Source organism: Phascolarctos cinereus, unplaced genomic scaffold, assembly GCF_003287225.1.
Source record: "Phascolarctos cinereus isolate Bilbo 61053 unplaced genomic scaffold, phaCin_HiC Scaffold_5;HRSCAF=322, whole genome shotgun sequence".
Taxonomy (NCBI): Eukaryota; Metazoa; Chordata; class Mammalia; order Diprotodontia; family Phascolarctidae; genus Phascolarctos; species Phascolarctos cinereus.
In genome coordinates this window covers 447,085,481-447,107,271 of record NW_027555958.1, presented here as the reverse complement: position 1 = coordinate 447,107,271, position 21,791 = coordinate 447,085,481, and the positions used below count along the sequence as shown (strand labels likewise).

At 43.7% G+C, this 21,791-nt stretch overlaps 1 protein-coding gene and 1 pseudogene across 3 annotated transcripts in view; both read left to right on the top strand.

The window, feature by feature from the left end:
* TESK2 (testis associated actin remodelling kinase 2) overlaps positions 1-21,791 on the top strand; it is a 146,731-nt gene that overhangs the window by 109,352 nt on the left and 15,588 nt on the right. For all 3 annotated transcript variants that reach the window (XM_078156606.1, XM_020987577.2, XM_020987578.2), the window contains one exon: positions 8,463-8,609. In XM_078156606.1, the coding sequence (XP_078012732.1) occupies positions 8,463-8,609 (147 nt within the window). The remainder of the gene's footprint in view (positions 1-8,462; positions 8,610-21,791) is intronic.
* Positions 13,859-19,859, top strand: LOC144457854 (small ribosomal subunit protein uS4 pseudogene; annotated as a pseudogene).

Sequence of the window (21,791 nt, the reverse complement as noted above, 5' to 3'; positions counted from 1 at the left end):
CCCCTATTCTTTGATCAGATTCATCTGTTTCCCAGATCCTGATTCATTCTATAGTGGATTCAGATTAGGTCCCTCACCTACGGCCCACCAACCTATGGAGGCCTGTCTCAAGGGCTGGAGACTCTTGCCCATCATCATCATCCTCAATTGACAGGGCAGGGTGCATTGTGAGCTTTAAGTAAATATGCTGAATATACTGAAATTCTTCTCCAGAGTGTAAATATTAAGGCCAAACTGTACAAAACTATACCCACACCAGCACTAGTAGTAATAATGCTAAGTTATTGCCAAAAATGGGTGGTTGAGTTTTTTTTTTAAATTTTATATGTCTTACAAGTTTACAGAAAAGGAGACAAATGTGTCAGTTTACTTTGTACGTATCTCATGGTCATTAAAGAAATTTGTGTGACAAGATAGTCAATGTAAAAAAACTAAGGTATAAGTACATTATTATTTTAAAAAGAAACAAACTATTGTGCTCAGTTTTACCCTGTAAAACCTATTTCTGTATTTATAGTTTTTAAGTAAGGTGAATTTTTTTTTCTATTACAAATTTATTAAACGTGATTTCATGAGGAGAGCAGTCAATGTGTTGAGCAACAGCCTACCCATTGATAAAAGCAGGCTCGAGGAGAGAGACTGTTGAGAAGAGAAAGAATAAAACCATCCTTTGAGGAGACCATAGGCCTTGGGCAAGCCAGAGTGTTGGGAAAAGAGACAGCTCCAATTTGGCCCAGTAAAATAAAGGCATTGAAGGCTTGGATGAAGAGGAATGTTTTTGTGTAATAGTTTTAGAACGTTTCTGGAAGCACTTAAAATAAATTACATTAAGTGGAAAAACCTTTAAAAAAGAAGCTTATCACATACCTTTCACTGCTAGGGGTAGGGGGATGAATTCTTAGCCAAAGAATGGATAAAAGAGATAATATAGATAAATTCAGTTACATGAAATTGAAAAGCTTTTTCATGAACAAATGAATGCAACTAGGATTGGAAGGAAGTGGTTAGTTATTAGTATACTAACCTTGACAGGATACAAGTTGTTTAGCTAACTGTAGCTGAAACGCAAGAGAAAGATTTTGGTATGGCTTATGGAAATAGTTGCTTTTCATATACACAGAAGCAGCATGACACCCTGCAGAGCAGGAAGGCCTAGATTCAAATTACAGTTGTGAGGCTCAGTGAGGTGCTCTATGTAAAGTGTCTTGCAAAATTGAAAGCACTATAAAAGCATCAGGTATTTCATGACAACCTGTGTCCCAACTTGGTTCATTTTCTCTGTATTCGATATTGTTGTGGTGCTAGGGACAGGGAAGTCAAGGGGCCTCCAGAGTTGGTAAAGGATACTAAACTGGGAGCTGCTTTTATCCCGCTAAAGACAAAGTGGAATAAGTGGTCAAAAGTTATTCAAAATCATTTAGAAAACACAGAATATTGGGATTTGGAGTAGCCTTAAATTCATCCAATCCAAACCCCATCTGAACTATGAGTTTGGTGTGGCGCTTCCAGCTCCTTAGGATTCCCTCACCCTGGTGCAGGTCACTATCTCCTGGGCAGCACTATCCCCGATCCATTGAATCTAGTCCAGGAAATCTTTGCCTTTGGCTTCAGGACTTTTTCCTTCACTACTGTTATAAACCCCTGGGAGTCAGGAATATTTGGGGTTTAGAGACATTTTGTTTGACACATCCCAATAAACTCCCTCAAAACTGTGCTTCCTGAAAGAGTTAAGCAAAGCCAAAACTCCACAGTCACTTTCCAGCTTAATGGTTCATTGTCTAAGGAAGAATGTGTACTTTGACTTTAATTATTTGGTACCAATATTGTCCATTGTCTTTGCTTTTTTTTTTTTGCATAATTTAATTTTTACTCTGAACTTAAAAACCAAAAAAAAGAGCATTTCCATATATATAGCAGAACATAAAAAGATTGTATATGAAATCATAAATTGCATTTTATACTGCTTGCCTTTTTTAAAGGTATGTAATGAATTCTACACATTACTTTCAAAACTGTATTGCTTATCTTCTCTTCAGTGCATTTTCTCCTCTTCCTCCTTCAGGTTTATTGATATTTTTAAATTAATGAGAGAATATTACATTGAGAAGTAGGCTCTTCCCATGAGGGGCTCTTGGACCAAGAGACTATCTCTATACCTAGACCACTCCCAGCTTTGGACAATCTAATCAGAGAATTTATCCCCACCCAAACCTTAGTAGAACTTAATGGGCTTCCTCATTTTATATTAAATTCCTTGTAAGGTTGGGCGGGGTCTGACCTAGATTGAGGAGAGTTAATTCAATCTCATTATCAGTAATGTGCTTTAAGAGACTTGGACTTTGAAATGAGGACTATAGAAAAAGGGGGACCTCTGGATGTCCCCAAATCATTGGTTATTAATAGTCATTTCTCTCACCGCTCCAGTATCTTTGCCAAGAAAACCCCAAGTGAGCTCCCAAAGGGTCAGACACGACTGAAATGATTAAACAACAGCAGCGTGCCAGTTAGGAGAGGACCACATAGCTGTACAGACTCTTGCACAGGTTATATATAAACATGTACACACATACATGTACATACATGTGCATATACATACACACACACTTGGACTAATTTGGCTGCCTTTCCCATCTTTTTTCTCTTTGGTGCCGTTTTCATTTCTCTTACAAGCATTTCTCTGATGCCTATAGTGTGGTAGTTTCACCAGCCTTAATGGAGATAATAGTTTGTTATAGCAATTTTTAAAAATCTTTTCCATTTTTCTTCAGTTGCCCTTTTTCCACTTTCATTCTTAAATTCCCTTGGGATGCCTTTGTTAAGTTGGATGCCTTGGCATGCTTCATTTAAACTTGTTTTACACTCTACTGCTTCTCTGATTTATGAGCCAATATTTGCTCATGATTATCCATTATCCTACGTGGTAATTTTTTACAAATGAGTTTGTATGCTAAGCTGATGTTGCATTTGGCAGCCAATTCTCCCTATTTGACAAGTTAAGTCAAATGTTTGCTGACTAAGGTGTTTTCTAACAACTTTTGGTCTCTTTGTGTGGCAGTTAATTTATATGTTACCAAAAAAAAGAGCCATTCTCCAGTTGATAAATGGTCAGAGGAAGGAAGGAAGGAAACAGGCACATGAACTGGTAGTTCTCGAAAGAAGATATCCAAGTTATCAAGAGCCATGTGAAAAAATGCTCCAAATTACTAACAATTAAAAATACAAATTAAAGCAACCCCAAAATTTTATAGCATCCCCATCAGCTTGGCAAAGTTAACAAAAAGGGAGAATGACAAATATTGCAGCATGCTATAAGAAAACAGGCATATTGATGAAACCATGAATTGGTCTAGTCATTCTGGAGAACCACTTGGTACTAGTCCAGAAAGTGACTAAACTGTGCATAACCCTTGACCCAGCTATATTTCTATGAGGCCTATTCCCCAAAGCAATCAGAGAAAAAAAGGAAAAGCGCCAACATGTACAAAAATATTTATAACGGCCCTTTTTGTGGTGACAAAAAACTGCAAACTTAGTGCTGTCAATTGGAAAATGACTGAACAAGTTATGATATATTCATGTAATGGAAGACTCTTGTGGTATAAGAAATGATGGAAGGGATGAGATCATAGAAACCTAGAAAGACTTGTATGAGCTATAGCAGAGTGAGTTGAGCAGAATCTACTGACCAATTTATATTACTACATTGTAAAGCCAAACAACATCAATAGGTTTAAGATCAATACAATCAGCCATGATTCCAGAGTACCAATAATGAAACATGTCACCTCCCTCTTGACAGGTGATGGACTCAAGATGCAGAATAAGACACACATTTTTGGTTTTGGACAATCTGGGAAATTGTTTTCCCTGTCTATGAATATTTGTTACAGGGGTGTGTTTTTCTGTTTTTCTTTTAAGTGTGGGGAAGAAAATAAAAGCTTATTAATTATAAAACCAAATGAAAGTTTAAAAAATTCATATTGGTTATGTTTCTGTACAAAATCATCATAATCAGTGTCTGTATTATCTCGGTTGTCCACTTTCTGTTTTTGATGATGAATCACTCATGTAAATAGTTCAAGATTGAGTTGTTTCAGTTGTATCATATTTCTCTCATGATTATTCTTCCTTCCTGCTTTTTACTAATTCTGATCTTAGCTCAGTGGTAAAATAAGAAAAATAATAGCATCCATGTCTCAGGGTGGTTGTGTTTTTTTGTTTTTAATTTCCAGTTCCAAATTCTCTCCCTTCCTTTAGCCCCCTCTCCCACCAGTGGGGAAGGCAAGATGTATATATATGTCTTGCCAAAAAATTTGGAACTCAAAATCTTATAAAAGTGAATGTTAAAAACTATGTATGTATGTGTGTGTGTGTGTGTGTGTGTGTGTGTGTATATAAAACTGTGTGTGTATATATAAAACTGTGTGTGTGTATATATATATATGTATATATATATATAAAACTGTGTGTATACACACACATACACACACACACACACATACATACATAGTTTTTAACATTCACTTTTATAAGATTTTGAGTTCCAAATTTTTTCTATTTCCTTCCTTCCCAAGACAGCAAGCAATCTGCTCTAGGTTACACATGTGCAATCATATTAAACATATTTCCACATTAGTCAAGTTGTGAAAGAAGAATCAGAACAAAAGGGGAAAACCATGAGAAAGAAAAAAGAAAGTCAAAATACTCTGCTTCAATCTGCATTCAGACTCCGCAGTTCTTTCTCAGGATGTGGACAGCATTTTCTATCATGAGTCTTTTGGAATTGTCTTAGATTATTGTATTGCTGAGAAGAACTAAGTCTGTTGTAGTTGATCATTACACAGTGTTGCTGTTACTGTGTACAATGTTCTCCTGGTTTGAAGGCAAGAAATATTACTCATTATACATATGAAGTCATGTAAAACATATCCATGTTAGCCATGTTGCAAAAAAATGAAATAAAAAGCAAAAAAAACATAAAGAAAGTGAAAAAATATATTTTAATCTACACTCAATTCATCAGTTTTCTCCCTGGAAGTGGATAGCATTTTTTATCATGGGTCCTTTGGAGTTGTCTTGTATCATTGTCTTGATCAGAGTAGCTAAGTCTTTCACAGTTAATCATTCATATGATATTGCTGTTACTGTGTGCTCTCCTGGTTTTGCTCATTGCACTTTATGTCATTTCATGTAAGTCTTCCTGGGATTTTTTGAAACCATGCTGCTTGGTGACAACTTTCTTATAATACAGTAGTATTCTATCACAGTCATAAACTAAAGTAGCAAGAATTAAAAGAAAAGCAGGAAACTGGGGGAAAAAAATCTTAGCAGGTTTCTCAGATAAAGGTCTTAGTTCTCAAATATGTAGGGAACTGAGCCAACTTTATAAAAATAAGAACTATTCCCTGGTTGGTAAATGGGATTTAATCAGTTTTCAGAGAAAGAAATGAAAGCTATTTATGATCATGTGAAAAAATGCTCTAAATCACTAATAATTAGAGAAATGCAAATTAAAACGACTGTGAGGCACCACCTCACAACACATCAGATTATCTGACATGACAGAAAAGGAAATTGACACATGGTGGAGGGGATGTAGAAAAGTGGGGACACTAATGGATTGTTGGTGGAGCTGTGAACTGGTCCAACCATTCTGGAGAGCAATTTGGAACTATGCCCAAAGGGCTGTAAAGCTGTGCATACCCTTTGACCCAGCAATACCACTCCTAGGTCTGTATACCAAAGAGATCAGAGAAAAAGGAAATGTCCCAGGGTTGTTGTGAGGATAAAGTAGGATAATATTTGTAAAGTGCTTTGCAAACCTTGAAGCATTTGTATTGATATTATAAGATGTTAGCCAATGCACCACATTTCTTCTTTTGATGGAATGTTAGGGGATCTGAGAACTCAGAGAAATAAAATAAGATTTCTTATTTTAAATAAAATAAAATTTCTATAACATAGAAACATCTTTCTCAAGTGATTACAATTGAGGCTCTTTTTTGGGTGGAAGTGGCCCATGAAAAAAGAGCCTGGCCACTAACACCTGACTGGGCCTGCAGTGGTGTGGTGCTAACTCTCTGATAACCCCAGAAGGATTTGCTTAGAGCCAGAATAGCTAAGAGCAAGGACTTTAATCTAGAAAAATTGCAGACAATAGGGATAGGTTGTCCAGGCCCAAGGCCTTTCTTTGGAAACAAAAAAGTTATTGCTGTGGTATATGGGCCAGTGATATGTGCACAAATTGGAAGTGTTTGTTATGTGTAGGTTTCTAAATTTCCCTTAATCTCTCTCTCTCTCTCTCTCTCTCTCACACACACACACACACACACACACACACACACACACATATTCAGATTTTGTAGTTCTTGAAGTGACTAAATGCTCTGCCTTTCAGCCATCAGTAAAACCAAACAGTCAACCCTCCCTTTGTCCCCCCACTGTATTTTTCTTGTTCTTTCTTTTTGAACATAGGCTATGCCAATTGGACTACATTTCTTCTCCCTATAGTCTTTCTTCGTTGACCCCTCTTTCCCACTTCTGTCTATCTGTTGCTGTCCAGGTCATCAGGATTTTACTGAGCATGAAGTCAGTACCCTGCCTTTGTATGGAAGTGGACATCAACTTCTGAACAAAGCTCAATGTGCTACTTTCAGAAGCTGGCCATTAGGGCTTTCAGCATCAGACTCTTCTCCCGGAGCAGAGAGGAAATCAGAATTCCTTATCAGAGTCCCTAACTCTTCAGATCTTTGACTCTTAAGGGATGAAAGAAAAGAATCTGGACAATTACATTTCAGCCAAGGGAGGGCCCAGTAGCTCTTCTCTGAAAATACAAGACCTTAAGGATAAGGCCAGGGGGTGGGCAAGGGCAGCAGCTAGTGTTGAGATCTTCTAACAAGGATTATCAAGTAGGATTAAGTATATTGTCTCTGTATGCCTTTCTGTTGTCGTCTTTTCTTTAATACTTGTCTTTATGACATGTCCACATGCATCTGTGGAGTCTGGGAGTACCTGAGAAGAAGCCATGTAGCTACCAATGAGTTGCTGCTGGCTTATATGGCCATGGTGGATTCCCTCTAAGTCCTGTGTGGCCCATTTCTGGAAGCGAGCCCAGGATTTGGAGAAATATGAAAAATCATGGTGTGTTGGCTGGAGTATCATCTCTATGAAGATGATTCTCTTGACTGATTTGTCAATCCTTACTTCCCTCCTGGCCTCTAGTCTCACATCTCCAGCTACCTATTAGACATCTCAGATGGGATATCTTATGGACAGGATGTCTTAACCTTAACAGTTCCAAAATTGAACTCATTGTTTTTCCTCCCAAGCCCTCCCCTTTTCCAGACTCCCCTGTTAGTGTCAAGGGTTCCACTGTCCTCCAGTAACCCAGACACAAAACCCATGTATCTTCCTTGACTGCCCAGCCCCCCTCTCCCCCCCCCATCCAAACTGCTGCCTGTCGATATTCCCATCATACCATCTCTTGGCTACTCCCCTTCCATTCTTCTGACACTGCCAATCTCTCATAACCTTGTAGCTGGACTATTGCAATAGCCTGCTGCTTGGTCAGCCTGCCTCATGTGTCTCTCCCCACTCCAGTTCATCCAACATCCATCCAGCTGTTAAATTGATCTTCCCAAGGTGCAAGCCAGACCCTGTCATTCCCATATTCAGTCAACTGCAGTGACTCTCTCTGACCTTCAGGATCAAATACAAAGTCCTCTGTTTGGCCTTCTCTGACCTTTCCAGTCTTCTCACACCTTACACCATCCCATCGCTACATACAGGGAAGACCAGTGACCCTGGCCGCCTTTCTGTTCCCTGAACAGAAGCCCCATCTCCTAACTATGAGTCTTCCCTCTGGCTGTCCCCTCCTCCATGCCTGGAATGCCTTCCCTCCTCAGCTCTGCTTCCTGACTTCCTTCAAGTCTCAGCTAAAATCTCGCTTTCTACAAGAAGCCTTTGTTGGTCCTTTTTAATGCTGTCTGAAATTTATCTTGTGTATCTGTTTGCACATAATCGTTTGTGTGTTGTCTCCTCCTTTAGACTTTGAGCTCCTTGAGAGCAGGGACTATCATTGGCCTTTCTGTGTATCCCCAGTGCTTAGCGCAGGGCCTGGCACATAGTGGGCGCTTAATAAATGTTAATTAACTGACGGAATGAAAGAACATTAATATGATGAATGGATGTTATGTAGAGTTGTTGTCATGAGCTTAGTACTTCCTCTGCTCAGAATTCTCAGGGAAAATATAATAAGCAAGGTCATCTAGCATCATTACTTCATTTTATCCTTCATTTATTTTCTGAACACTTAGTGTATATAGGGTTTGTGCTTAGCAACATTGTGGGGCATACACACATGAACAAAGCATGCACCCTGACTTCAGAACTTAATTGTGTGATGTCACAAGCAGTTTAATTGTATCTGACAAACTTTAATTCTTTTCCCCCCTGTTTTGCAGTATATCAACTGTGGAAACCTGGAACAACTCCTGGACAGTGACCAGCACCTACCCTGGGCTGTGAGAGTGAAGCTGGCATGTGATATAGCCATGGGCCTTCGCTACCTTCACTTTAAGGGCATCTTCCATCGGGACCTCACATCTAAGGTACAAAGGATGGCTCTTTTGAAGGATTTCCCCTGTCTTCTGACTGACAGGCATGACTGTATTGTGTCTTTTTTCCAGTCAAAGTGCTTTATAATGGTCATAGAATCCCAGAGTAGGGTGGAACCCTGGAGTAAATAAATTAGTTTGGCCAGCATTAATTAAATGCCTACTATGTACCAGATACATACTAATTACTGGGAATACAGAAAGGGCAAAAACAGCTTTGTCCTCAAGGAGCTCACATTCCGATGGGAGAGACAACATGCGAACAATAGACATATATGAGATATATGCAGGTTAAATTGGAGGTGATATCAGAAGAAAGGGATTAGCATTGAGGAGAGGGATTGGGAAAGGGTTCTTAGAAAGGCTGGAATTTGAGCTGAGTCCTGAAAAAAGCCAGGGCAGCCAGGAGGTGGAGATTAGGAAGGAGAGCGTGCCAGGAGTGGGGGACAGCCTGGAGTCAGGAGAGGGGTGGAGTGTTACAGGTCAGGTGTGATGACTAGGAGAAAGGCTAGTGTCACTGGATAAGAGTAAAGAAGACAGGAGTGTGTGTGTGTGTGTGTGTGTGTGTGTGTGTAGGACTTTGAATGCAGTCAGACAGTTTGTCAGCTGAGTGGAAGATGGGTTTGAATAGAGAGACACCAGAGGCAGGGAATCTAACCAGCAGGTTATTACCTGGTCCAGGCATGAGGTGATGAAGGCCTGCACTAAAGTGGCAGCTGTTTCTGGGGAGAGAAGAGGTAGCTGAGATGCTATGAAGAAAGACAGTAGTTGGTCAAAGAATATAACATGGTTTCATAGCCCTTTGGGCATAGTTCCAAACCACTCTCCAGAATGGTCAGACCAGTTCACAACTCCACCAATAGTGCACTAGTGTCCCAGTTTTCCTCCATTCCCACCAACGTTTGTCATTTGCCTTTTCTGTCATATTAACCAGTCTGGTAGGTATGAGGTGTTTGCATGTTGTTGTTGTGTCCCCTGTTAGACTGTGAGTTTCTTATTTTCAATTTTTTTTTTTTAGTGAGGCAATTGGGGTTAAGTGACTTGCCCAGGGTCACACAGCTAGTATGGGTCAAGTGTTTGGTCTGAGGCCAGATTTGAACTCAGGTCCTCCTGACTTCAGGGCCAGTGCTCTATCCACTGCGCCACCTAGCTGCCCCAATTTTGATATGTTTTTTTTTTTTTAAGTGATAGACTGTGAGTTTCTTGAGAGCAGGGATGGCCTTTTGCATTTCTTTATCTCCCCAACCCCTAGCACATAGTTGGCACTTAATAAGTGCTAGCTGACTGACCAATAGCCGGGGTGAGGTGTGGAAGTTAGTATGGTCTTCTTACCAACTTTGAAGATGTAGAGAGAATTGAGGATTGTAAGCAGTGCTCTCTGTCTTACCTCTAAACGAGGCTCTTGGAGCCTAAGACTTGGAGCTCACATTCAGATTCAGGAGCTCCTGTGCCTCACAAATTGCAGCTAGCCTCAGCCAGAGGATGACCAAGGAGGGCTTCCTTCTTTTGAGATTCTTCTCCCTTCAATTTATCTCAGGCAAAATGGAGATAATAATAGCACTTATGCCCTGGGGTTTGTTGTGGGGATCAAGTCAAATAATAGAGTCTTTTACAAACCTTAAAGTACTGTATATATATGATGATGATGATGTAATTTTCCATAAGGCCTGGGATCCCTTGATCCCAGAGTCAAGGCCAGCAGTAAGGCCTTTGTTTTATTCCTCGTCCTTCTGGACCTCTCTAGAGCAGCCTTTGACACTTTGAATCATTCATTTCTTCTTGATATTCTCTTCTCTGTAGGTTATCATGACACTATTTTCTCCTGATTCTCCTCCTACCTGACTACTCCTCAGTCTCCTTTACTGGATCTTCATTCAGGTCATGCCTGAATCAGGTCAGCGTCTTCCTGGGCTTTTTTTTGGGCCCTCTACTTCTTTCCCTCTTTACTATTCCTCACTTAGTGATTTCATCAACTTCCATGAATTCAGTTATTGTCTCTATGCTGAGGATTCTCAGATCTGCTTTATCTAGCCCTCATCTCTCCTAACCTCTTGTCTCATCTCCAGTTACCTATTGGACATCTCAAACAGGATGTTATTCCATAGCCGTTCTGAACTCAGTGTGTCCAAAACTGAACTAATTTTCTTTTCCCCTCTCCCAAGCCTCTTTCTAACTTTTCTGTTAATGCAGATGGCGGCGGCACCATTCTGCCAGCCGTCTGATTCAAAACCTAGGTGTCATTCTTGACTCCACTCTGTCCTACCCCTCTCCCAGTATCCAACAGTTGCCAAGTCTTGTTGATTTTACCTTCTTAACATTTCTCCTGTATAGCTCCTTCTTTCCTCTAGCAGTGCTACCACTCTCATGGAGATACTCATCACTTCACCACTGGACTATTGCCGTGGTCTTATGGCTATTCTTCCTGCCTCAAGTCTGTCCCTACTCTAGTCTGTCCTTCACAGCTGTCATTATTTTCCTAAAGAACAGGTCTGATCATGGAATTCCACTATTCAGGAGACTCCAGGAGCTCCCTATTACTTCCAGGATCAATATAATCTCTCCTGTTTGAATTTATAAATCCTTCATAACTTGGCCCATTCCTACATTCAGGTCTCCTTAACACTTTTCTCCCTCCACGTACTCTTCAATCCCTTGACACTGGCCTTCTGGTGGTTCCTGATACAAGATCCTCCATCACCCAGCTCTGCCTGATTACTGGCTACCCTCCATGCCTGGAATTCTCTCCCTCCTCATTTCTCTCTCCTGGTTTCTCTGGCTTCCTTCAGGTCCCAGCAAAAATTCTACCTTGTACAGGAAGCCTTTCCTGACCCACCTTAATACTAGTGCCTATGCTCAGTTGATTATTTTCAATTTCTCCTCTGTGTGGCTTGTTTAGATGTAATTGTTTGCATATTTCCTCACCCGTTACACTGTGAGCTCTTCAAGAGCAGGGACTGTTTACTTGTCTTTCTTTGCATCGCCGGCCTTAGCACAGTGCCTAGCATATACTTGGTGTGCATAACAAATGCTTGTCAGCTTGATGACAATACCTATTTAACACTCCATGTATCTAGTTCTGCACAAGAGACTGTGAAGGACCAGGGAGGGCAAGACACTCTGCCTGCCCTTGAACTCCTGCTCTTCTGGAGACCTGAGCTCGTTAGAATGGGATGGAGTGACGTGGACAGCGTGCTGCACTCTGTCATCTGGATTGCAAGGACGAGGTCATCTGGACCTTCAAGGCTGAGAGCGAGTGTGGGGCTCCTCTGGGGCAGCCTGCTGCTCAGCGCTGGCCGCTGCCTTGACCATCTGGGAGGTTGAGCTGGAGCCTTCCGTATCACCCTGGGGAGATTTACGGTTTTATTTTCTTTGCAACCTCATGGTTTTTGGTAGTCCCTTTAATGGGGAGAATGGAGAGAATGCCTTCAGTGACTGAGGGCCAGCCCTCGAGCTGTTCTGCCTCAGTTTTGCCAGTGACTTGCTTAATCAACTAAGCTCTTTTTGGGCCTCCAGTGAGTGAACCCGTTGGAGAGCAGGGGCTGTTTTTTGCCTTTTTTTTATATCTCCAGTGCACAGTGCACAGAGCACAGTGCCTGGCTCATGATAGGTGCTTGATAAATGCTTAATGGCTTGACTTCTCTAGTTCTGACTTTATGGGAAGACAAGCCAGGCCATATCGTATCAGAGCTATTCATGGACATAAATTCCAAGGTTCCCTGTTGCTTTATAACACAATGAAATATTAATAGCAAAAATTACAAGGTTTATAGTTTGCGAAATGTTTTAGAAATCTCTTATGTGATCCTCACAGCAATCACATGAGGCAGGTTTCATTATTCTCATTCTACAGATGAGGAAACTGAGGCTATGAGAAGTGAAGTGACTTGGAATCAGGAAGACTCAGGTTCAAATCCTGACTCATACTTAATAGTTGTGCGAGGGGGCTGGACTCAGTAACCTCCATCATCTGACCCAGCCCTAAAGCTGCTCAGGGTCGTACCCAAGCATTTAATGAGTATCCAGAGTAGGATTTGAACTCAGTTCTTCCTGAATCCAAGTCTAGCATTCAAGCTCCTGCTTCAGGTTAGAGACGTGCTGTCAGAGAGAGGTGAGAAATAACTTTTTTTATATTACTTAGAAGTCTTTGACAGTGAAGACTAGAACCTAGGATCAGTTAATCAACAACTGTTGACTGCCTGCTGTGAGTCAGGCACACGTTCACACACTGGGAGTGCAGACACCAAGGGGAGCACAGCTGCTCTGGTGAGGGAGAGCCCATATAGATCCATGAGCGTGTGTATGCACGTGTAGGCATACGTGTTGGGTGTGTGTGTGTGTGTGTGTGTGTGTGTGTGTGTGTGTGTGTGTGTGTGGAGAGAGAATGTGTGCACGTCCGGGCAAGCTCCCACCAGGAGACATCTCCTGAAGGCAATTCCCTGAGCTGAAGGAAGAGGGATTTTATGAGGCAGAGGTGAGGAGGGAGAGCGTTCCAGGCATGGGGACGGCCAATGCAAGGGCGTGGAGATGAGAGATGGAACAATGTGTGTTGGTAGCGGAAGAGACGCCAACTTGGCTGGACAGTGTGGAGTGTGGGAAGGGAAGAGTGGTGTATAATGAGAAGCCTAACAGAGACTTCTGTTTTATGTGAGAGGCAGTAGCAAGCTACCCAGGAGTGGGGACAGGGGGACCTGATCAGATCTGCACAGGAAAAATCACGGGGCATCTGAGTGGAAGATGGACCCAACGTGCAGCTCAAACTTCTTCTGTGTGTTGGCTCCTCCATTAGAATGTGAACTCCTCGAGATCCTGCACTGTCTGTTTTAGTTGTTTTAGTTGTACTCACAGCTTATCAGAGTGCCTGGCATATAATTAATGCTGAATAAATACTTTGTCATTCACTCATTCATTGGAGTTTGGAGAGACTTGAGGCAGGAAGACCATTTAGGAGGTTACTGTAATAGTCCAGGTGAGAGGTGATAAGGGCATGAGCTAGGGGGTTAGCTTTGTGAGTAGGGAAGAGGGATCAGTTGCAAGAGCTGTTGTGCAACTAGAAGCAGAAGGATTTGGCAGCTGATTAGACATGTGAAATGAATGAGAGTGAGGAGTTCATAATACCAAGGTTATGTGTCTGGGATCCTGGAAGAATGGTGCTGACTTCAGTAGACATAGGGAAGTTTGGAAAGGGGGTGGGGGGGGGTACCTGGGGGAGGGAGATAAAATAAACCCTGTTTGGTTTATTTTGAATTTGAGATGTTGCTGGGACACCTCATAGGCAGCTGGTGATGTGAGAGTCAGGAAAGAGGCTAGGGCTAGATCTATATATGTGAGAATCATCTATACAGAGATGTTGATTAAACCGTCAAAGTGTTCTTATAGGGAAGTGCTGTACTAGCTTCCATGAAGTATTTGGAGGCCAGAGAAAGGCCTCTAACACGAAGGGGAGGAAAGGATTCCCAGCAGCAAGGGATTGTGAGTTATTCTTTTGCTACATGGAATCTCTAGGCTTGAACCTGCTTTCCCTTTTGCTTGGTATGTACTTGTGGGAGGTATCACAGACTTTTTTTGGGGGGGGCTAGGCAGTGGGGTTAAGTGACTTGCCCAAGGTCATACAGCTAGTAAGTGTTATGTGTCTGAGGCTGGATTTGAACTGAGGTCCTCCTGATTCCAAGGCAGTGCTCTATCTACTGCGCCACCTAGCTGCCCCTTTATTCCTTTTTTTTTTTAATCATCACAGACTTGAGTAAATGTTTATTTCTAAAAGCTATTTAAGGTAAGCTGGTTAAAGTGATTCTCAACTGATGATTTTGGGGAGAAGCACACCAGTGGGGGCTTGAGCACATGACATTAGAGAATCATCCCTGATCCCTCAGAGGGTGTCCCCTAAAACCCTGAGGGGCTGGTGGAGCCACGTTCTGGGGACCTGATTCTTCAGTTGAGAGTGGGAGCAAGGGCTCTGCAGAGCTCACGTGGCCTACATGTACCAGATACTGTTGTCGTTGAGCTGTTCCAGTCGTGTCCAACTCTTCGTGACCTCGTTTGGGGTTTTCTTGGCAATACACAAGATATAAACTGTTTAATGAAGCATAATCTCAGAGAAAGACACTATCAAATGAGAAGATGAGAAGGCCTTCTGTAGAAGGTGTGGTTTGAACTGAGCCTTAAAGAAGCCAGGGAGTCTAGGAGGTAGAAGGGAGCAGGGACAGTATTCCAAGCACGGGGGACAGCTAGTGCAAAGGCAGGGAGACAGGAAATGGGAGTGTCAATGTGTGAGGAACAGCAGTGGACTAGGACAGCTCAATCAGAGTATGTGTGTATGCAGTGGATAGAGCACCGGCCCTGAAGTCAGGAGGAGCTGAGTTCAAATCCAGCCTCAGAACAAACACTTGACCCTTACTAGCTGTGTGACCCTGGGCAAGTCACGTAACCCCAATTGCCTAAAAGCAAAAAAAAAAAAAGCAGAGTATGTGTGTAATAAGAAGACTAGAAATTTAGGAAGGGGCCAGGTATGAATGGCTTTAAAAGATAGGTGACTTTATATTTGATTTAGCATTCATATTTCAGCCTACATGCTTGTATAGTGACAGACCAATCCTGGAAGGATCCCTGAAGGAGCCCCTGGAGTTATTTGGGGGTGGAGTGGAGGAGGGGTGACTTAATCAGATCTGCACTTTAGGAAAATCATTTTAGTGACTGAATGGAGTGTAGATTGGAGAGGGCAGACAGACCCACGAGCAACTATTGCAGTAGAGTTGACGAGGGCCTGCACTGGGCAGTGAGGGGGTGAAGGGCAGTGTCAGAGGAGGGAAGGGGGTGTATTCCAGAGATGTTGCAAAGATAAAATCGACAGGCCTTGGCAAAAGATTGGATATAGGAGGTGAGAGGTAGTGTGGAGCTGAGGATGATTCCTAGGTTGAGAGCCTAAAATATTGGGAAGGGGGTGGTGCTCTCATCAGTGCTAGTTTTAGGTGCCTAAGCTCTAAAAATTGCTGGTATTGCTGTGAGTATGGAACTTGATTGTATGCATGGCTCTCAGATTTTCTTGGGAAGTGGTGGATATGAATCCTATTTTGCTTTTAGGAAAATATTCCAGCAAAATTTGTGCCTTAAAATCAGCCAGGGTGCTGCACTGGAGGGCAGACACTCCTGCATCTTTGTCTTCATATCTCTAGTGCCTTGTACAATTCCCTGCCCCTAGAACAGACTTGTAAGGGCTATGACTTATTGAAGGGGTAAGCTGGCCTCATGAAGCAGCCCCCAAACTAGCTGCTGTACAAGTTCCCCTCCTCAGATAATCAACACAGCTGGCCTTGGGTTGCTCTGGGCAGGAGTTGCCGGCCCTGCTCTGGAAAGGCTAGTTTCCCTTCTCTTACTGCCCGTTTCCTTCTCTAGGCCATATGCCCTGCTCACTGGAATGATTTACTTCTCATTTTTCATGTTGGAATTCATGGCTTAGACTGTCCTCTGAGACAGATTTTGCTCCAGGAAGAACCAAGTAAACATGGCAGTCACAGGTTCCTTCATGTTCATTGGAAGCCCCTGGCGACCATGTAGGCAGAAGGCCTGTCAGACCGACAGTCGTGTCAGAGTCAGATCATCTGAAGGACAGAGTGGGCATGGGGGGGGAGGGGAATGCATGTGGAATGATTAGCTGGGGCACCGGGGAATCTGGATCTTCTCCAGGGAACTAGATGTAGGAGACATAACCAGGATGGCCCTACCATTGGGTAGTGTGCAGAGTGTTGAGCTAGTTCTTTCACCTCAGGGTCCCAGTTTCCCAATCTGTAAAATAAGATTAAACTTCGATGGTAACCAGTGTTCCTTCTAATTTCAAATCCTCTGACCATATGGGTTTATCTCATTGCTCATCTTAATTGGGGCCTTCAGGCTGATTCTCTGGAATCAGAAAACCCAGCCCAGAGTTAACTCAGTAATTAATTAGCCAGCCAACTATTTGAATTAGTTATTGATAGGAATGCAGACTGGACTGGCAATAGCATTGCTTTAGGGAGCGTCCAATGAGGAAACTTCCTCTATCGGTATAGATCGGGACCTTGTCTTCAGCTTCTGGACTGAGAGGGTTGCCAAGGACACAGGAAAGTTAAAGGGTGTGTGTAGGGCGCCTCTTAGCCAGCATAGACAGGCAATGATTCAGGGCTGTTATTTGGTATCAGCTCTTTCTACTAGATGGCAGTTTCTGAAGGCAGGGGCTGTGGCCCCATCCCTTTTGTGTCTCCTTCTAAAGGCCTCCTGAAGACCCTGGGAGGATCAGTGATTCAGGTACTGGACTACTGGGAATGTGCGGAGGCCTCCCAGGGCTTTGTCTGTTAGGCATCTTGTACAGCATGAAGCAGGTGTTCCGTAAACATTTGTGGAGCTGAGATGGAATCTGTCAGGTTAGCATGACATCTGCTGTCATCTCCTTGTCCTGAAGAGAAGCCAGGGCTTCCTAGGGGCTTCAGGAAATAAGAGTTTCCTGCCAGGCAGCCACAGATTGTAGGCTGAAATTACATGATATTAATGGGCAGGCTTGAAATGCAAGGCAGTGCCTTAAAAGCTATAGGGCTCCTCTTTGTTGGAAGTCTCCAAATGTTAGTTGACCTGTTGTTGGGAATGCATTCTTCATCATGTCTGGGCTGGACTAAATCTATGCTTGAAGCTTTTCCCGGCTGGTTGTGAAGCATGTAGGAGGCGCTGGCCAGACCTTCCTGTTAGGCCAAGATGCCAGTCACCAAGAGCTTGGTGTGTGGGAAAACGTACGTGACGCCGCGGCGGCCCTCTGAGAAGTCGTGACTGGGCCTGGAGCTGAAGCTGATCGGTGAGTACGGGCTCCACAACAAGCCTGAGGTGTGGCAGGTCAAGTTCACTCTGGCCAAGATCTGTAAGGCAGCGCAGGAGCTTCTCACGCTGGACAAAAAGGACCCACGGCAGCTCTTTGAGGGCAATGCCCGGCTGTGGCGCCTGGTGCGCGTCGGCGACCTGGACGAGGGCGAGATGAAGCTGGACTACATCCTGGGCGTGAAGATCGAGGACTTCCTGGAGCAGCACTTGCAGACGCAGGTCTTCAAGCTGGGCCTGGCCAGGTCCACCCACCACGCGCGTTTGCTCATCCGCCAGAGGCACATCAGGGTTCTAAAGCAGGTGGTGAACATCCCCTCCTTCATCGTGCGCCTCGACTCCCAGAAGCACATCAACTTCTCCCTGCACTTGCCCTGCGGAGGCAGCCGGGCTGGCAGGGTCAAGAGGAAGAATGCCAAGAAGGGCCAGGGAGGGGTGGGCTCCAGCGATGAGGAGGAGGAAGATTAAATGCAACAACCCCCCCCCATTGGAATAAAGCTCTTTAACTTGTGGGGGGGGGAAATAAAGAAAAAATAAATCTATGCTTGAAGGTACCTTCTTGCTCTTAGATTCTATGAGTTTCTATGCTGGCAAGCTGGGGAGATAAGAAACAGGTGAAGTAGAATTGCAAAATCTCAGAATTCAGGGGAAAAGAGCTCAAAGGCGCCTAAGATCTGGAGTTGTGAGGGCTCTGAAAGGTCATCTGACTCAGCCTCCTCATTGTACAGAGGAGAATACTGAGGCCCAGCAAGGGGGGAGTGACTTACTTTAAAGTCACACAGGTAGTAAAGTAGCATGATCAGGATTTGAATCCAGAACCTTGGGCTCCATGTCCAGTATCCTTTTCATTACATTGAGTTTTACAGAATGAGTAGGACTTGGGAACGTGAGAAAAGAGTGAGCAGGGAACATGCTAGGCTAGCAGATGGGGGTGGAAAAAGATGAAGCACAAAGCATCCCTGAAGCGAATAGGACATAGGGTTGGTGTCCAAGAGGCTACTGCTATTTATATGTAATGAGCAGAAGAGGCCATTGCTTTTGAAAGCCATTTTCTCAGCAAGGGTAGCTCTTCTAAAGTGAGAACCACCACTGGCAGTAGGTCCCCTGGCCCTTTGCTAGCTAGGCTTGGCTGCCTTCATCTTGTACCTTTGATGCCTTGGAGGCTAGTGGCTCCAGGAACCTTAGTCCATCTCATTCATTTTATGGAGAAGGGGATTGGTGCTCAGATAAGCTCGGGTGCTTGCCCAGGATTATACAGGTAGCAAGTGACAGAGCTGGAGTTAGGGTTTCCTGGGTTCTTTTGTTAGAGTACCTACCGCAGCACCTCCAAACTCTGCTCAAAGTGTGGAGCTCTGACCAAAAAGTTACAAAATTGAGCCTGCCCTTTGACCCAGCAATACTACTAGTAGCTCTGTACCCCCAAGAGAAAAAAGAAAGAGAAAAAGGACTCATCTGCACAAAAGTACTTAGAACAGCTTTTTTGGTGGAAGCAAAGAACTGGTAACTAAAAATTATGAAATTCATAATTATGAAGCATAAATTGTGAAATATACATTATGAAATATAAAATGTAATGGAATATAATTGTGCTGTAAGAAATGATGAAAAGGATGGTTTCAGAGGAATCTGGGCGAAACTTGTATGAACTGATGCAGAATGAAGTGAGCCGAATCAGGAGAACAGTTTATATAACGACGACATTGTAAAAATAAACATAGCCTTGGAAAGATTTAGGAACCCTAATCAGTGCAGTGATCAGCCACAATTCCAGAGGACCAACGAAGCATGTTCCTTACCTCTGGACACAGAGGTGGTAGACACAGGCGCCACAATGAGAATTATGTTTTTGAACGTGGCCAATGAAGGAATTTGTTTCCCTTGACTATGCATATGTGTTGCTAGGATTTAGTGTTTGGTTGGTTTTTTTTTTCCCTAAAAGGGGAAGGTGGGAGGGAGAAAAAATAAATTTTTATTTATTGAAAAAAAATTGTTTTTAATTATGCGCAAAATATACCTGTATGCTTCCTTTCCAGATACTCCCATATGCTAGAGCCCCTTCTATCCCCCAAATTTGCCTTGCATTTCTTTTATATATATTTTTCAAGACCCAAGTGATACAATGGATAAAGTGATATGCCTAGAGTCAGGAAGGCCCGAGTTCAAGTGTGGCCCAGGCATAGCTTTGTGACCCTGGAAAAGTCACTTCACCACCATCTGCTTCAGTTTCCTCAACTGTTAAGTGGGAATAACAGACCCTGCCTTCCCAGATTATTGTGAGGATCAAATGAAATAATGTCCCTGAAGCACTTAGTGCAGTGCCTGGCCCATAGTGAATGCTTAATAAATGCTTCCTCCCTCCCTCCCTTCCTCCCTTCTCCTCCCTTCCTTCCTTCCTTCTCCTCCCTCCCTCCCTCCCTTCTCCTCCCTTCCTTCCTCCCTTCCTCCCTTCTCCTCCCTCCCTCCCTCCCTCCCTCCCTTCTCCTCCCTTCCTTCCTCCCTCCCTCCCTTCTCCTCCCTCCCTTCCTTCCTCCCTCCCTTCCATCCTTCCTCCCTCCCTCCCTCCCTTTCTTCCTTCCTCCCTCCCTTCCTTCCTCCCTCCCTCCCTTCTCCTCCCTCCCTTCCATCCTTCCTCCCTCCCTCCCTCCCTCCTTCCTTCCTTCCTCCCTTCCTTCCTCCCTTCCTTCCTCCCTTCCTCCCTTCCTTCCTTCCTTCCTTCCTTCCTTCCTTCCTTCCTTCCTTCCTTCCTTCCTTCCTTCCTTCCTTCCTTCCTTCCTTCCTTCCTTCCTTCCTTCCTTCCTTCCTCCCTCCCTCCCTCCCTCCCTTCCTTCTCCTCCCTTTCTTCCTTCCTTCCATCCTTCCTTCCTTCCTGTAGACACCTCTCTAGGACTATATGTATATACTGCAGAAAGGTATGAACCTGCGGTGGTGGGGGGAGTTTCCTCTATCAATGGAATCCCAGGTTTGGTCCTGTCCCCTTTATTTTATTTATACTTATTTGTGTACATATGTTCTTCTCTGATAGAATAGAAGCTACTGGAGGGCAAGAACAGTTTCATTTTTGTGTACTTCCAGCTCCTGGTACCGTGCCTGGGATATAATAGGAACTCAATAAATTCTTAATTAATTGATTAATTGATCACCTCCAGACTGAGAGATCTTGCAGTTATGGTTTTTCCCCCCCTTGTCTATATTGGCCTGTGCTACTCTTGGTAGGCTTCTCATCTTTGGACCAAGTCAGAAAAATGCTGACTCTTTGATCTGGGTCAGAACCACTTAATTCTGATCTGAAGCCTGGATTTTTAATTCTAGTGGCTCAGCTTCTTTGGGACGTTACTTAAGAAGCAGAGATGTGAGCATTCCATTCACTCCTATGGGGTTGGACTGCACTGGGCTGAGGGACCCCCAAAGAGCCTTTTCTATCCCTCGAATTTGTTTGCATAAACAGTGGTATTAACCCTTCAACTCTGTATCCCGACTTCTCTGCCATGAGCCAAGTGTCTCTGGCAGAATACACCCCCTTGTGGTGATACTTAGTGACTACAACTCTCAGAACACCACATGCAGTCAGAAGAGTAAGAGTAGCCGGGGTCCCAAAGAGTCACGGCAGGTGGAGAGAGGCACTGTGTAGGTGGATGCCACATTTTAGCCATTCTGCCTTGGGATTGGGTGGTATAAACGATAAGGAGGATATGTGCCCAGACAAGGAGGGAGGTGCAGTGACTGGCCAGACAGCGCTGGCTGACCCCTCCATGGCTCTGTGGGCTCACTGAGACAAGCTCTCCCCTAGGGATGCAGGCTCAGCTTGCCTGGGCCTTTTCCTCTCTGTGACTCTTGCCCAGGCCCTCTTGTTTGTCCCCCAGCATTGTGAAAACCCTCCGGGAGTACTCTTGATGTTGGAGAATGCAAGCTATCAGCTCTTGCCACAGGACCAGCCTACCTTGTTCTCTGGTCATCCAGTTCTCTGATGATGTCCTTTATGCCACACTTTGTGTGCCATTCATGGTAGAGAGCATATTATAACCTGTTCGTTCTGAGCATTTAGTTCTCCATTGCCCCTGGGTAACCTTCTGCTTTTACTTTTTCAGCAGTGGCAGTCTATAACTCACAGCCAGAGAGCATCCCTGGGAAAACATGTCAGACACCAAGGAGCCATGATTTTATGGCTATGGTAACCTCTTGCCACTGCAGCAGATCTCATTCTGCCTACAATTTATAGTCCTAAGGAATTGTCTAAGCCTCAGAGAGGCTTGTGTGGCTTTCTCCTGATCACACAGCCAGTAAGGGTCAGAAATAGAATTTGAACCCAAGTCTCCCTGGCTTGAGGTTCAGAATTCTGCCTAC